The 15,725-nt window shown below is 38.2% G+C and overlaps 1 protein-coding gene and 1 long non-coding RNA gene across 7 annotated transcripts; one reads left to right on the top strand and one right to left on the bottom strand.

Moving 5' to 3' along the window:
- The first annotated feature begins 26 nt into the window (after nucleotides 1-26).
- Nucleotides 27-9,972, top strand: PPIL3 (peptidylprolyl isomerase like 3). Of its 6 annotated transcripts, XM_078071175.1 has the most exons (8): nucleotides 74-397; nucleotides 929-1,004; nucleotides 1,173-1,462; nucleotides 1,813-1,887; nucleotides 2,854-2,947; nucleotides 4,180-4,247; nucleotides 7,396-7,514; nucleotides 9,658-9,972. In XM_078071175.1, the coding sequence occupies exons 3-8, from the start codon at nucleotides 1,454-1,456 to the stop codon at nucleotides 9,782-9,784; spliced, it is 492 nt and encodes a 163-aa protein (XP_077927301.1). In that variant the 5' UTR covers nucleotides 74-397; nucleotides 929-1,004; nucleotides 1,173-1,453; the 3' UTR covers nucleotides 9,785-9,972. The 6 variants fall into 6 exon arrangements, 5 of the variants coding, with proteins under 5 accessions (XP_077927300.1, XP_077927301.1, XP_077927302.1 ...); XM_078071174.1 differs by lacking the exons at nucleotides 929-1,004; nucleotides 1,173-1,462 and having other exon boundaries at nucleotides 27-110; nucleotides 260-397; XR_013447321.1 differs by lacking the exons at nucleotides 929-1,004; nucleotides 1,173-1,462 and adding an exon at nucleotides 7,767-7,995 and having other exon boundaries at nucleotides 42-397; nucleotides 9,658-9,796.
- On the bottom strand, nucleotides 6,184-15,668 carry LOC144381648 (uncharacterized). The gene is made up of 2 exons (XR_013447322.1): nucleotides 15,536-15,668; nucleotides 6,184-7,276 (listed from the first exon to the last, which is right to left on the bottom strand). It is a non-coding gene; the product is annotated as an uncharacterized LOC144381648 (long non-coding RNA).
- Nucleotides 15,669-15,725: the final 57 nt, after the last annotated feature.

The raw sequence follows: 15,725 nt of genomic DNA, 5'->3' as shown, positions 1-15,725 counted from the left end.
AGAACTGGACTCACCACTTCCGGTCCTGCGCAGGGCCTCCTGGCTTTGCAGGATGGGATAGAGAGGAGCCGGGCGGAAGTGGTCCTTCCCATTTTACGTCTGAGCCCAAGGTACTGCTAGAGGTTGCCCGGAATGGTTCCGGTTTACGTTTCGTGTCCTTGTATAATTATTAAAAGAGCTCCCTTTCACTGTCAAAAGCGTACCAGGTGAGGACAAATTACATTGTCTTCCTAGTTCTAGTCATTTTGGTTTGAAATAGGAAGGAAGGAGGCGAGCAGGTGAGGGGCGTTCTCTCTAATGGGTCCCGCGCTCGACTTCCGGTAGCCCGAAGACCCTAATTTCGAAACGTGTTATGCAAGGGCATCTTTTCTGTTTCAGCAACAGCTGTGCTAAGGTGGTAAGTAACATCACTCATTCTTTCATTCACTTATCGAGACTCTTGCTAAGCTCTGTGTTTTAATTCTTGGGCTTCGAGTGAGCATACTGGGCGAGGAGGGTGATATTGGAACAGACTTAATTAGAAAAATATATAGCGTATTATTGATAAGTGCTATAGGAAAAGATAATTGGGCAGGTACTAGAGTGAAGGCAGTTTTAAATAGAGTTATCAGAGACTTGGACGTGAGGAATATAACTGTCCAGACGTCTGAGTCTAAGTGCTCCAGACAAAGAGAGAACACCCAGTGTCTAGACCCCAAGGCGGAAATGTACCTGACTTGGAAGAGTTGCAGGGAGGCTTTTGAAGAAGAGTGAACAGGGGAAGTAGGAGATTGAGGGGCTTGAGTCGGGTAGGTTCTCATCGTTTCCATAACCAGATTTTTATTACTTGGGGATGCTATTCGAGACTCTTTCTTTTAAATATGCAGTAAAAATGAGCATGTGTGAGTTAAGAGAGGAAAATGAACTTAATTTTCTCTTTTGGGAATAGAGACACGTTTTCTAACTTCTGGTAAGACTGAGAAATTAAGCAATAGTACTTTCTGAAACGATCAAGAAGAAAAATGGTAAGTTTTGTACAATTTTTTTTTTTAAGATTTTATTTGTCAGAGAGAGCACGAGCAGCTTGAAATAGAAGAAAAGCAATGAGAATAATGCTCTGTCTCCCTCTCACCCTACCTCCAACTCACACACTCCTACCCTCTATCAACCCCACCATACTTTCTGACTGCTAGATACTCCTGGAAGAAGAGAAGTGAGAAAGGAAGCCTCAGAGTAACCCCCCACCCCACAATGGAATAACAAAAAGAATGCAAGTTACTGGAACATCAGATAAACAAAACGCAAGCAAGGAGTAATATGGCTACCTCTGCACATTTAGGATCTAGAAACACAGAAGATTGTTGTCTTTAGTGAAGAAAGGAATTGTTTTTAACACTCTCATAATTAAATTACATAAGGGAACTGGTGGAGACTTTGTTTTGAAAAGTTGTTTTCTTACTATTTTTCAATATAAATGATGTTGGTGAGTTGCCATTTAAATCAGTAATACTAACATAACCATTGTTTTCATTTTTATTGATGAAAAATTCATACTTAAAAGAAGTATTTTCATCACAATATTTACTGTTAAATGTTTAGGGTAGACAGCATTTTACATTAACATATTTATCTTCTGGAGTTTTTTCCTACTGTTGAAATAAATTTTGAAGAAGTACAGCTTACTCTCAGCTATGTGGACAGTTCATCCCTGAAATGGTATTTCTTTTTGTGTTTTCATTCAGATTCTCATCTTTAATCTAGTTGGGGAAATAATACAGTGCATAAAGTCATGGAGAAATCTCATTTGTTCTTACATTTTTTTCTCCTTTTTAGTCAGTGACACTGCATACAGATGTAGGTGATATTAAAATAGAAGTTTTCTGTGAGAGAACACCCAAAACTTGTGAGGTGAGTACATTATGTACATATAAAAAATGAGTTAATGCCGCAGGATAACCATTTTGAAATATCTAACCTAAAAAACAATAAACACTTGTATATAAAACCAGTGTCAGGAAAAACTAGCCATCATAATTTCTGGTCTAGTTTCCACTTAACTTTTGATGTTAAAGGTGGATCAAAGAAAGGGTAGATAATTTTTCTCTAACCATAGAGTGGTTGGTATCTTTTTCTTTTCACTTATTTTCCTCAGGAAATATAATCATTAGGATATTAGATAAGAGAACTGTTTCTTACATTACTTTAATTATTTAAATTTGAAAGAAGGAAAGAGCTCTCTATATTCATTCAACAATTATTTATGAAAGGCTATCTTGTCAGGGGAATACAATAATGAACAAGAGACATCCCTTGCCCTCATGGAGCTAACATTCTGAGATAAGAAGTTGGTGGCAGGTGGGAGGGTCATTCTAGAAAAAAGTGATTCTAGATCATGATAATGCCTTGAAGGAAACAAAGCATTGAAATAGAGACTAATGGAAAAGAATTATTTAAAAGAAGTTGAGGGCAGGCCTAGGCAAGAAAGTGATACTTAAACTGAGTGCAGAATGTAATGAAGGCATCTCCATGGAAAGAGATAAAAAGAATATTCCAGCTATAGAGATAGAAGTACAAAGGCCTCAAGATGGGAAAGCCTACCTCTTTTGGATGAATTTTCAGAATGATGATGGGGTTAACATAGTAAGTAAGAGAAAGAAGTTATTAACACATGAGATGTAGAGGTATGACTGTATTCTATTCCAAGAACAGAAGGAAGCCATTCAAGTGTTTTAGGCAGGAAAGTGACATTATCCAAAGTAATGCCTAAAAAACATAAATGCATTGTTACGGTGTTTTGAGTAAATACAGTTTGTTCATTACTTTAAATGTGTTTCTGCTACACCATTTCCCAATCATTATTTTTACCCTTTTCAGAATTTTTTGGCTCTTTGTGCCAGTAATTACTACAATGGCTGTATATTTCATAGAAATATCAAGGGTTTCATGGTTCAAACAGGAGATCCGACAGGTAAGTTACCGCATTAATATCTATCTAGAGAATTGGGTATATAGTATGAAGAAGAGGGCAGACAAATAGAAAAATATATAACGTAACATTGTGTGTCAACTATACTCAAATTAAAAATATTTGGGGGGGGAGGTGCCTGGGTGTCTTAGTCAGTTGAGCATCTGACTCTTGATTTCGGCCCAGGTCTTGATCTCAGGGTTGTGAGTTCAAGCCCCTAGACTAGGCTTGGAGCCTACTTAGAAAATATATATATATAAATATATTTTTTTAAGTAAATAAAATTTATTTAATTTTTATAAAATAAAACCAAAGATATAAGCCCATAGAGTTTTTATAACCCGGCTACCTTACCATAGCAAGAAATTTTTAAGTAGAAGCTACTGGCATCTATCTTTAAAATAAAATATGACTGGCGTGCTTGAGTGGCTCAGTCAGTTGAACACTGGACTCTTGGTTTCGGCTTGGGTCGTGATCTTGGGATTGTGAGATCAAGCCATGCATCAGACTCTGCACTGAGCACAGAGTTTGCTTGGGATTCTCTCTCCCTCTCCCTCTGCCCCTCCTGCTCGTGCACTCTCTCTCTCTCCTTAAAATAAATAAATAACATCTTAAAATAAAATATGAACAATACTGATAGAGGAGTTGTTTTTTTTTGTAGAGATACTTTATTTTTCTGGTCTGTAAAGTGAAATTTTGAGAAGAGAGGACATAACAAGTTTTATCTTTATTTTTTTAATTTATTTATTTTTGTGAGAGAGTGCACGTGTGTGCACAAGCATGAGCGGGAAGAGGGACAGAGGGGAAAGCAGACTCCCTGCTGAGCAGGGAGCCCAATGTGGGACTCGAACCCAGGACCCTGGGATCATGACTAAAGCCAAAGGCAGACGCTTAACCGACTGAGCCACCTAGGCACCACAAATTTTATTTATATTTAAAGTTATTAGGGCACCTGGGTGGCTCAGTCGGTTAAGCGTCTGCCTTCGGCTCGGGTCATGATCTCAGGATTCTAGGGTCAAACCCCACGTTGGGCTCCCTGCTCAGTGCAGAGCCTGCTTCTCCCTCTTCCTCTGTCTCTCCCCCAGCTGTGTGCTCTTTCTCTCTCACAAATAAATAAAATCTTTAAAAATAAATAAATAGTTATAAAATAGCCCTTATGTTTTAGAAAATGAACCTTTTCAACTTTATTTTTTTAAATTAGATACTTCTTTTGATTTGTCTGTCTTGTAATACAGGTACCGGAAGAGGAGGTAACAGTATCTGGGGCAAGAAATTTGAGGATGAATATAGTGAATATCTTAAGGTATATCTCTAGTGCTTCAAAATCTATTTTCTCATGCCTTGTTTATACTTGAAAACTTTAATACATACATTGTAGTAACACAAGTTAATGTCATTAGTATACAAACATTATTTTTTTGTAGTCTTAGTACACTTGATAAATGTCAGGGAGAAAATATAAATATAAATTGCATTTCTTGCCTAAAATATATTCTGGAATGTCACAATCACATGGATCTTGATATTAAGTGAGCTTATCTTTGGGTCCAACCTGAAATGTTTAATCAGTAATGTACCAAAAGGGCTTAATGTCTCACTATAAAATTTATGTTGAATGACATGAATCACCAGCCTTTTTTGAGAGTAGGGAGGAAAGCCTGTGAGACCTCCTGGTTGCAGTATTGCACATTATCAATATGAACTTTTACTATCTTCTGTTTGATGTTTGAATATTCCTGAATTAATGTCTGTGGTGGATCCCAACTAGGTTAAAGGGAAGTGCATAGCATGGTAAAATTAGAGATTTTTATTTCCTTTCCTGTTTTTTTTTTTCTTTTCATATTTTTTCTCAATTTTCCAAACTTTCTAAAGAAGCTTTTCTTTTTAATTTCCTTTAAAAAAAAAAAAAAAAGATTTTATTTTTAAGTAATCTCTACACCCAGCGTGGGGCTCAAACTTACAAACCCGAAATCAAGAGTCGCATGCTTCACCAACTGAGCTAGCCAGGTACCCCAAGAACCTTTTTTTTTTTTAATAAGAAACTAATGCATGCCTGTTTTTTTTTTTTTTAAATTAATTAAATTAAAATTAAAAAATTAAATCAATCAGTTATACTTCCCAGAGATGACATCTGCTGACAGTTATCATGTGGTCTTTTAAACTTTGTATCTGTATAAAATGATAACTTTAGAAATTAGAAAAAAGAGAGAAATTCTCCTCTATAAGAATATGTAATTTAGTACATCATATTTCAGTCACATTAAAATATATCCAGGACAATTCTGAAAAAAATTCCATTGCAGTGTTTATGTCTGGATGGTGGGACTAGGAGTAATTTATTTTTTCTTCTTTTTGTTTTCTTTCATAAGGGAACATTACTTTTGTTATAGGAGTTGGGGTTGGGAGGTGATAAATTGTTTATAAGTCATCCTTTTCCTGAATTAAAAACAAAACAACTTTTTAGGCATTAATTAATAACTGCTTCCATAACACTAATCTGTATACCAGTGGTTTTCAACACTGGTTAATACAGACTCACCTGTGGAAGTTTTAAAAATATGAAATATTTTGGCCTTACACCCCCTAAATAGAAAAAGAATAGGCCCGATTAGGACCTAAATTATACTTCAGGGTTCCTGCGTGATTCCTACAGTTAGGGTTAAGAACCTTTATATACCAGAGTTGAGGGTGTGTATTGAGTATTTACATACTCTGACCCAGCAATTCCATTCCCAAATGTTTACCCTCCAGAAACTCTTGTACATGTGCATCAGGAAACAGTACAAGAGTGTTCCTAGAGTGCTATTTTAATAGCAAAAATCTAAAAACAACCCAAATGTCCACTGATCATAAAATGAAAATTATATTCAGTTGTGTAATATTACCCAGCAGTAAAAATCACAACTACCGCTACACATTCATGTGTAAATCTTAGAAACATAATGATGGTATAAATAGCATTTCCCAGAAGACTACAGATAGTATGATACTATCTTAGAGAGCTCAGAAACAAAAGAAAAAAATATATTTTTTAGGCATGTATAAAGATAGAATAGTGGTTCTCTCTTGGAGAAGTTGAGGTAATAGATGAGTACATAGGCATACGCAACAGTTTGGTAAATTATCTTAGAAGTAGGTTAATGAGTATTTTATTAAGTTATAAGTGGTACATACATTCTTGTGTATGTATCAAATGTAACATTTGGGAGTCACCTTTTAGGAAGACAATAAAGCATTAATATCTTTTTTCACATTTTTTATTTAAATTCAATTAACATATAATGTATTATTGGTTCCAGAGGTACAGGCCTGTGATTCATCAGTCTTATATAATACCCAGTGCTCATTACATCACATGCCCTCCTTAATGTCCATCAAAGCATTAATATCTTGATATAGCTTTATTTCTATTGCTTGTCTCATTAGTGTTTCCTGATGAATAGCTAAAAAGAGAGTGACCATTATTTATTGCAGCACCTCCTTATAACACAGTTCTGTCATGTCTTCAGTCTTATCAATAAAGTCCTTTTAATTCTTTAAACAGTCCCTGTATAACAAATAGTATCATGAATATTTGAGCTGTAGGAGACCTTCCCTTAGATCATCCAGTCCTGGGTCATGAACTGACTGCCCTTGGGTGGGATCCACAGATGTATTCTCAATGGCCATTGGTTTCAAAAATTTTTTAGTGCTATTAGGTAAGAGATATACCATTCCTTTTGCCAGACTCCATCGCTCCCTAATGTGTACATTCTGTCCAGTTAATCAATTTATTATCTGCTGACCCTTGTGAGCATTTGAATTACGAATAAACCCCTGAACTAGTCCAACCTCCCTCCCTTGTTTTACAGATAAAGAAACTAGCCAGAGTCCAGTGTATGTGTGAAGAGCTTATGGGGATTTTGGTTTTGTTGTCTGCCTGATCGTTTCATGCCAGCATGTTCCTTAATATAAATGTAAGGATGTCTATTATACCTTGGTATTGCGAAAAATGTTTGTGGCTATACTCCTCCAAAGTGAAAATGAAATTAACTGAGGCATATGATTTGATACATAAACAATTTACGTACAAGTTTTTGAAATACAGATAATACAGAAAGTGAACATTCGGGTTAGCCCTAATAGAAGCTGATTAAATGTTTTCTTGGTCCCTTAAAAAGTACAGGTCTTGGGGCACCTGGGTGGCTCAGTCGTTAAGCGTCTGCCTTCGGCTCAGGTCGTGATCCCAGGGTCCTGGGATCGAGCCCCGCATCGGGCTCCCTGCTCCGCAGGAAGCCTGCTTCTCCCTCTCCACTCCCCCTGCTTGTTTTCTCTCTTTCACTGTGTCCCTCTCTGTCAAATAAATAAGTAAAATCTTTAAAAAAAAAAAAAAAAAAGTACAGGTCTTGGCTTGAGTCCTATATTTGGAATATTTATATAAAAACACAGTTAAATATTTTGGCCTTTTACAGCACAATGTTAGAGGTGTTGTATCTATGGCTAATAACGGGCCAAACACCAATGGATCTCAGTTCTTCATCACCTATGGCAAGCAGCCACATTTGGACATGAAATACACAGTATTTGGAAAGTGAGTATTTTGGTTACTGTTTTCTTTGGAATTTCATTGCAAGGGATACATATGAGAGGCTATGATAATAGCATAATACTGAAGGAGCAGTATGAAAGCTAAATATACCTGGTAAGTCCACCACTTACCAGCACTGTGACCTTGGGAACTTATAACCAAGCCTTAATTTCTTTATTTTGTAAAATAGGAGCCAATCTTTTTTTTAAGGATTATTACGCAAATTAACAGTAATGTATTTCTTCTTATGAATAGCATTTTGCAGCAACTGACAGATCTGAAAAACAGTGGCTTCAAAAAGATGGGCTAAGATGGTGGTTCCCTTCTGTCACCAGTGTTCTTCCTAAACCATCTTTATCTTCCATCCTCATGCTCACCTCATGGTCCTAATATGGGCAGCACAGCTCCAGTCAGAACATGTGTTCCAGGCAGAAAGGAGGAGGAAGGGCAAGAGGTGCTTGCCAGCTGAGTCAGCCCTATTTATGTATGTATGTATGTATGTATGTATGTATGTAGGTATGTAGGTATGTATGTATTTAGTAGGCTCCACAAGTCAGCCCCTTTTTAAAGAGCTTTCCTGAAGACCCAGAACTTAGCAATGAGGCCTCCCCTTATCTACAAGGGAGGGTAGGAAATGTTTTTCAGCTAGACACATTGCTGCTCTCAATAAAATCAGGTCCCTATGAGTAAGAAGGGGAGCCTGGATCCTAGGGAGGTGTTTAGAGGCCCTGCCAAAATACCCAGTTAGCACTATGCCTGGGGATTGCTTTTATAAATCAGCAAGAGGTCAGCTTGTCTGTTCATTTAACAAATACTTACTATGCTCAATAAACTAAGGCACAGTTCTAGAGTTTCTTTCACTTAACAGTGTGGATGCCAAATTAGGTTAATTAAAAATAGAAGACTCAACAACTCTTAGTTTTCATTCCATATATATATTTATCTAATTTATAGATTAATATTCAGTGAAATTAATGAAATATTACAGCCTCTAGTAGTAATTGCCTGGATATAGATCACTCAGGTTCCCTTCTTTTCATTTTCTCCTTTAACCCACCATTCAGAATTATCGATCATTAATTACTAAGATTTATGTTACTAGTTTTGTGACAGAACTAGAGAGTTAAGAACAAAGATTCTTAACCTTAGGTCCCTTAAGTCCTTGAAATTATGTGTTCTGTGTGTATACACACGTTTTTCTGGGAAGATGGTACATAGCTTTCCATTTGTTTTCAAAGGGGCCTGTGTCCCAAATACTTGACTGACTTGCCTCAATTCTACATGCCCTTTTTTGCCTGAGATCTGTTTCCTATAGCCTCTGTTTCTCTTACTGACCCAGAAGGTGGGAAGGTTTTTGAAACTTAAAATTTAAAGACTTTGGTGGGGGGCGCCTGGGTGGCTCAGTCCATAAAGCAACCAACTCTTGATTTTGGCTCAGGTCATGATCTCGGGTTCCTGGGATGGAGCCCAGTCTGCTGGAGATTCTCTCTCCCTCTCCCCCCACTCACATGCTCTTTCACTCACTCTCTCTAAAATAAATAAATATATAAATAAAGCAAGCCACCTTTTCTTAGCAAATGTTTTAGACCAACTTGCCCGAAGGATAGCTGTCTATATATTTTTTTTTCTTTGTAGTAACATGAAATACACTTGCTGGAAATGGGCTTAAGTGTCCCATCTTCCCTTCTCTTACTATTACTGCTTTTTGTTGTTGCCCAGATGCAAGAAATAAAAACACATTTAAACAATGAAGTGTAAAGCAGCCACTCACTTCAGGACCTTTAGTATAGGGCAGTACTAAGTAATAAGTGTCACCATACATAATTTCTCTGGGCTTTCCGATAGCAAAGAAAATCATATGACTGGTTATATTAGACCCATTTGTAGCTATGCTGTGGGAGTACTTTGATGGTAATATTCCTACCCATTGCTATTATCTAAAGGCATAAAAATGATTTTTTGTTTCTGAATTTTGGCTAATATCCATGGTAGAAAATCAATATTTTATTGCACACTTAACTAGGAAATTCAAAGAACTATGAGACATGGTCGTTTTCTCTTAAGGAAACTGTAATTGCTATAGGTATTTGGATACTATGTTTCAATCTAAGGAAATTTTCATACATTTTTATTGTTTCTATTTCAGGGTAATAGATGGCCTGGAGACTCTGGATGAATTGGAGAAGTTACCAGTAAATGAGAAGACCTATCGACCTCTTAATGATGTACACATTAAGGACATAACTATTCATGCCAATCCATTTGCACAATAGCTATAATCTGGAAAAATATTTGGCAGACTATTCAAGGAACACACCTATTGTGGTTTACCCAGTTTTAACTATGTTGAGATTACATCATCCTTCTGCCTGTTTATAGCTAAGATCTTCTATGAGTTGGTGGTACCGTGGGGGCCCAAACAGCTTTTATTCCCATTATTAAAGCATATTTTTTACTATAACTATAATCTAATGTATTTAAGTTTAATTTTTTAAAAACTCTTCTAATTTTTTGTTACATATAAACATTCATTTTTAAATGCTGTCTCAAATCCAGGCATTTTTGAGCACTCTAATTACATATTCCTGCCATATCTAGTCCATATCCTGGAAGTAGTCTTTTCCATTAATTAGTCACTTTGTACAGTTAAGAGTAGGGACAAGATAGAGATGATCTAGAAAAGCCAGCCAATCCATTTTGCTGTTTTCTGTAGTCTTTAGATTTACAGTAAAGGCTCAGAGAAGTCCTAGTGTACAGTAAGCACTCAGAATTTCCCAACTCATTTGCCCATGGAACATTTTTGAAAGCTTATCATTTACAGTATTGCAGGACAGAATACTACAGGTGATCCATTTGGAAAATGCAATTAGTTGGTTAAGAGCACCAGTTGTAGAGTCCTGGACTGTGTTTGAATCACAGCTCTACCTCCTACTAGTAACTTTAGGCAGGTTAACATCTCCCAAGTTTTCTCATCCCTAAAGACTCATCCCCCTCATAAGACTATTAGGAGAATTAAATGAAACAATGTGTGTAAAGCTTCTGACATGTGTAAGTGTTCTGTAGTGAGTAAATGGAAGTAGCTCTCCTAACCTTTCTCTCCATCACCGGGCTCTCACCGAATCAGGCCTCATCATTTATCAGGCGATACCACTGATCTCATCAAGAACCATATTCTTCAATCTGTTTCGATCACCTTGGTTAGATTTTGGGTATTTCTTGGTTTGTATCATTTCTGTAGATAGCTGATCGAAATAATATTTTCTTTCTTAACTACAATTTGGATGTTAGCTTGCAATATCCTCTTATTACCATCTATACCTTCTACTAAACTGATGTGCCAATTATACTAATATCCTCACTTTTTTTTTTTTTTTTATTTGAGAGAGACAGAGATAGTGAGAGAGAGCTCGAGCAGGAAGGAGGGGGAGAAGCAGACACCCCGCGGAGCAGGGAGCCCGATGCGGGGCTCGATCCCAGGACCCTGGGCTCATGACCTGAGCCGAAGGCAGAGGCTTAACCATCTGAGCCACCCAGGCGCCCCCTCACTTTTGTTTTTTTTTAAATGAGCTCTGTGCCCAATGTGGAGCATGAACTCACCACCCTAAGATCAAGAATTGCATACTCTGCCTACTGAGCCAGCCAGGTACCCCTAATGCCTTCACATTTTGATTCAGTCTTTTAATTTAATCATTTAGATTTCTAGACTTAATATTAAAGCCTCTTTTGGGCAGAATTTGTTTTGACACTTATACCTGATATTTTTCTTTTCCAGTTGAATGACACTGAAATTTTTTGTCATTACTCTTAAGAGGCTTTTACTGATTGTCAAGATGTTTTTGTACTGACTGGCATTCCCTCAGTTTTTATTCTAAACTCTGCTTTTGTTTTTTTAAGTGCTACCAATATGGTGGGTTTTTTGGTTTTTAGAGCTCATTCTTATAATGTCTGTGTAGTTAATAAAGATCTCATAAAGAGACTGGCTGCCCACCTTGGGCCTATTGGAGGCATCAGGAGGATCAAAATCCTAACACTGTTTTCTGTCCACTCACACTGAGTTGACTGGTTCAAACTGATCACATTGGCAGTTGCGTGATTGATGTTCTGTTCCATTTATTAATTGGCAGTACGTATAAACTACTAAGAAGACTAGAATATTGTTGATCAACCAAATTCTCTTTAAAAAGAGAGTAATATGGCTCCCCATTTGGACCAGAGGTTAGCAAACTACAGCCCTCAGGCTGGCCACCTGTTTCTGCAAATAGTCTTCATGGAATTCAACCATGCCCATTTTGTTTATATGTTTTCTGACTGCTTTGTGCTACAACAGCAGTACTGATTGGTTGTGACAGAGACTAAAGGCCTACGAGCCTAAAATATTTACTATCTTGCCCTTTAAGAAAATTTGCTAATCTTTGATCTAGAATATCAGAAGTTGCCAGAAAAGCATGGTTTCATAGCAAAGGGAGCTTGATGAGCTTAAGGGATAATATAATCAATATATGCCTTGATAGTTCCTTCACCACTCTAAAAATGTACCTGCACCTATCCATTAGAATACCTAAATCCTGTTAGATCTTGGTTTGGAGCTCTTTGAAGACAGCTTTTTTTTTTTTAAGATTTTATTTATTTGACAGCACAAGCAGAGAGAGAGGGAGAAGCAGGCTCTCCTCTAAGCAGGGAACCCTATGCGGGGCTCGACCCCAGATCCCTGGGATCATGATCCTAGCCAAAGGCAGGTGCTTAACCCACTGAGCCACCCAGGCGTCCCAAGAGAGCTCTGTGTAGGCCTTTGGTTAATGGTGAATTGAACAGTTACAATTTATACCTTGGTTAAACTTGGTATTTCCAAATCTGTTTAGCAACATATAAGCTATGTTGGGTATTTCTAAAGATACGTATTCTCATCTTTTTGTTTGAAAAACTAAAACCAGGGGTGCCTGGGTAGCTCAGTCGGTTATGTGTCTGCCGCCTTCAGCTCAGGTCATGATCCCAGGGTCCTGGGATCGAGCTCTGTGTCGGGCTCCCTGCTCAGTGGGGAGCCTGCTTCTCCCTCTGCCTGCTGCTCCCCCTGCTTTGCTCAAAACTAGTAAGTAATTTATTTTCTTCCAGGCTTGGATATAAAGGTGCATAGAACACTGCTTATTCCATGGGAGTGCACTCTAGGAAGCTAACATATATAAATAGATAAATTTTAATACATAGGACTCAACTTTTAATCAGTTTAGCAAACTGGATAGATTACTATAGTTACTATTTCACTAGTGAATTTAAACGAAAACTAATGGTTCCTTTCAATTCAATTTGTACGAACTATAGAGGTAGGGATGGGAACTCAATATAATAACTAAAGCAAATCTAGAATAAACAATGTGAATTTTTAAAAACAAATTACAATGAGGGGCACCTGACTGGCTCAGTTGGTGGAGCATGAAACTCCTCATCTCGGGGTTGTGGGTTCAAGCCCCACATTGGGTGTAAAGACTACTTAAAAAATATCATGGGTGCCTGAGTGGTTCAGTTGGTTAAGCGTCTGCCTTCGGCTCAGATCAGGATCTTGGGGTACTGGGATAGAGCCCCGCAGAGCCCCACATCGGGCTCTGCTCAGCAGAGAGTCTGCTTCTCCCTCTCTGCTCTCTCTCTCAATGTAAATAATCCAAAATCATTAAAAAGAAAATATTTCATAAATTGTGTTAATATAACCAGTAAGTTATATGGAGAAAAATAGCAAAAGAATTTCACCTCACATGATGTACCAAAATTCCAGATGCCTTTAAAAAAAAAAAAAAAAGAAGAAACGTCTCTGAAGAGGAAAGAATTTCTCAGTTTACAAACATGACAAAGGTAAAGATGGAACAAGTTTAACTACATGAAAACTGAAAACCTTGCAATTAAAAAACTTCAAGGACAAAGGAAAACTGTATATTCAAAAAAGCCATGAGGTATGAATGGGCAAGTAATGAGAAAAGGGAAAACGTTCAACTTCACTAGTTAGGGAATAAAGTTGCAAGTTTCCTCCAAAATACCATTTTTAAATCTTTGCACTATATTAGTTTGTTAGGGTTGCCATAACAAAGTACCAGAAATTGGGTAACTTAAAATTCTGTTATACAGACTAGAAGTTAGATCAAGGTGTGGGCAGGGTTGTGTACACTAAGGTCTCACTTTGGCTGGCAGATGACCCTTCTATCTTCATATAATCCTGAGTGCTTGTGTCCTAATCTCTTTAAAAAGATTTTTAAAGTGGGTTTAGGACCCACCCTAATGACCTCATTTTAACCTTAAGGACGTCTGTAAAGGCCCTACAAATAAGTCACAATCTGAGGTAGTGAGAGTTAAGACTTAAACATGAATTGGAGGGACATAGTGCCACCCCAAAACAACCAACAACATGCACTAAAGAACACACAAAATAATTTCATAAATGAAACTGGGTAAATACCAAGTTAGTAATTGGTTAGGTAGGAGGGTTTGCTAAATTTTTAAAAAATTATTTATTTAGTTGACAGCACAAGCAGGGGGAGCAGCAGGCAGAGGGAGAGGGAGAAGCAGGTTCCCTGCTGAGCAAGGAGCCGATGTGGGGCTCAATCCCAGGACCCTGGGATCATGACCTGAGCTGAAGGCAGACGCTTAACCGACTGAGCCACCCGGGGGCCCCGAGAGTTTGCTAAATTTAAAAACCATTTTGTAAACTAATTTCGGTAGTATATACAAGACTTTTCCAATGTCCATTGCCTTTCACCCTTGTAATCTTACTGTGGGGATTTCTGCTCTCTCTAGTCCTTCACTGCAACTTTTACCTGTAATAGCAGAATATAGTCGATGCCCATCTCCTAGATTGTTAGGATTGAGAACGTATGTACAGTGCTTAGCACAATAACTAGCTCACTATGCTATTATCCTCCAAAGATGGGGATTCCCTAGATTTGCTTAACATTTAAAGGTGCTAAATGCATCCTGAGTTTCACAAGTTATTGTGAATTTATGAATATTATGAATCTCTCCTTCTGAAATATTTACCTTCTATTTGGTGACCCTGGCCCCAAAATAAAGATTTAAGTATTAATGGTTTTATAAGTATTAATGGTTTTATAAGTATTGTTTTTAAAACCATTGAGAGAAGGGGCTTAAGAAACGCAAACTACCATAGAAATTTAGAAATACGTATTCCTCATCACTTCTTACCCAGTAATTGTGCATCTGTGTAGGGCTGGCTACATTATGTTGCTCTCCTGTGCAAGTGTGAACAGTAAAATTATGCTTCGTTGTGATGTTTAATTTTATACGTTTTCCACTAAGTTTGGAATGAGTAAACATGAGACAAAATGGAGGAAGGGCGTGGGGTCAGGCTTGGCAATTACACTGCTGTATTAAAGTGTAGTTTGAGGATTTTGTTGTTCAGAGGTTGTTCCTGACACTTTTTCTTCACGACCTTCCATTTCCCCTTTTAGAGTTCATCCGGCCTTACTGCAGAGCACTGACTTAATGCCAAAATGTTTAACTATGAAGGGTCCCCACTTCCTGTTTCCTACCTCTTGCCCACTCCTTTCTTCAACTTTTTAAAACCTTGAGAAAAGGTGCACCTGGGTGGCTCAGTCGTTAAGCGTCTGCCTTCAGCTCAGGTCATGGTCCCAGGGTCCTGGGATCGAGCCCCACATCGGGCTCCCTGCTCAGCGGGAAGCCTGTTTCTCTCTCTCTCACTCCCCCTGCTTGTGTTCCCTCTCTCACTGTCTCTCTCTGTCAAATAAATGAATAAAATCTTTAAAAAAAAAAAAAACCTTGAGAAAAATCTTTCCAATCCAATTTCAGTGTGAGTCCTAACCACTAAAGACTTAACTAGTTTTAAATAGGTCTCAGAACCTTAGCAAAAGCCGAAATCCAGACAATTACTAATTTACAGCTACATGATGAAGGTGATCAGGGGACAGGCTATTTAGTATCATGCTTCCCTCACTTTTTCTTGTACCCAGCGTTCCCAAGTACCACTTTTAATGAGCACCTTCGAGACTCCTCTCCCCATTACTTACATTGTTTCCTCAGACCTAGACAGTCGCCAACATGGCCGACACGACAGCCAAGGCCGACTTCCCCACCTCCACCTTCTGTCTTCGGGTTCCGGACCCGGCGCCTGCGCACACGGCGGCCACCGCTCGCCTCCCTCCCTCCCGGGGCGCAGGCGCCGCCGGCCCCGCCCCGCCCCGCCCCGCCCCGCGGGGG

The sequence above is a fragment of the Halichoerus grypus genome, chromosome 4 (assembly GCF_964656455.1).
Source record: "Halichoerus grypus chromosome 4, mHalGry1.hap1.1, whole genome shotgun sequence".
Classification (NCBI taxonomy): Eukaryota; Metazoa; Chordata; class Mammalia; order Carnivora; family Phocidae; genus Halichoerus; species Halichoerus grypus.
Note: the sequence above shows the minus strand (reverse complement) of the source record. Positions and strands in the feature narration are given on the sequence as shown.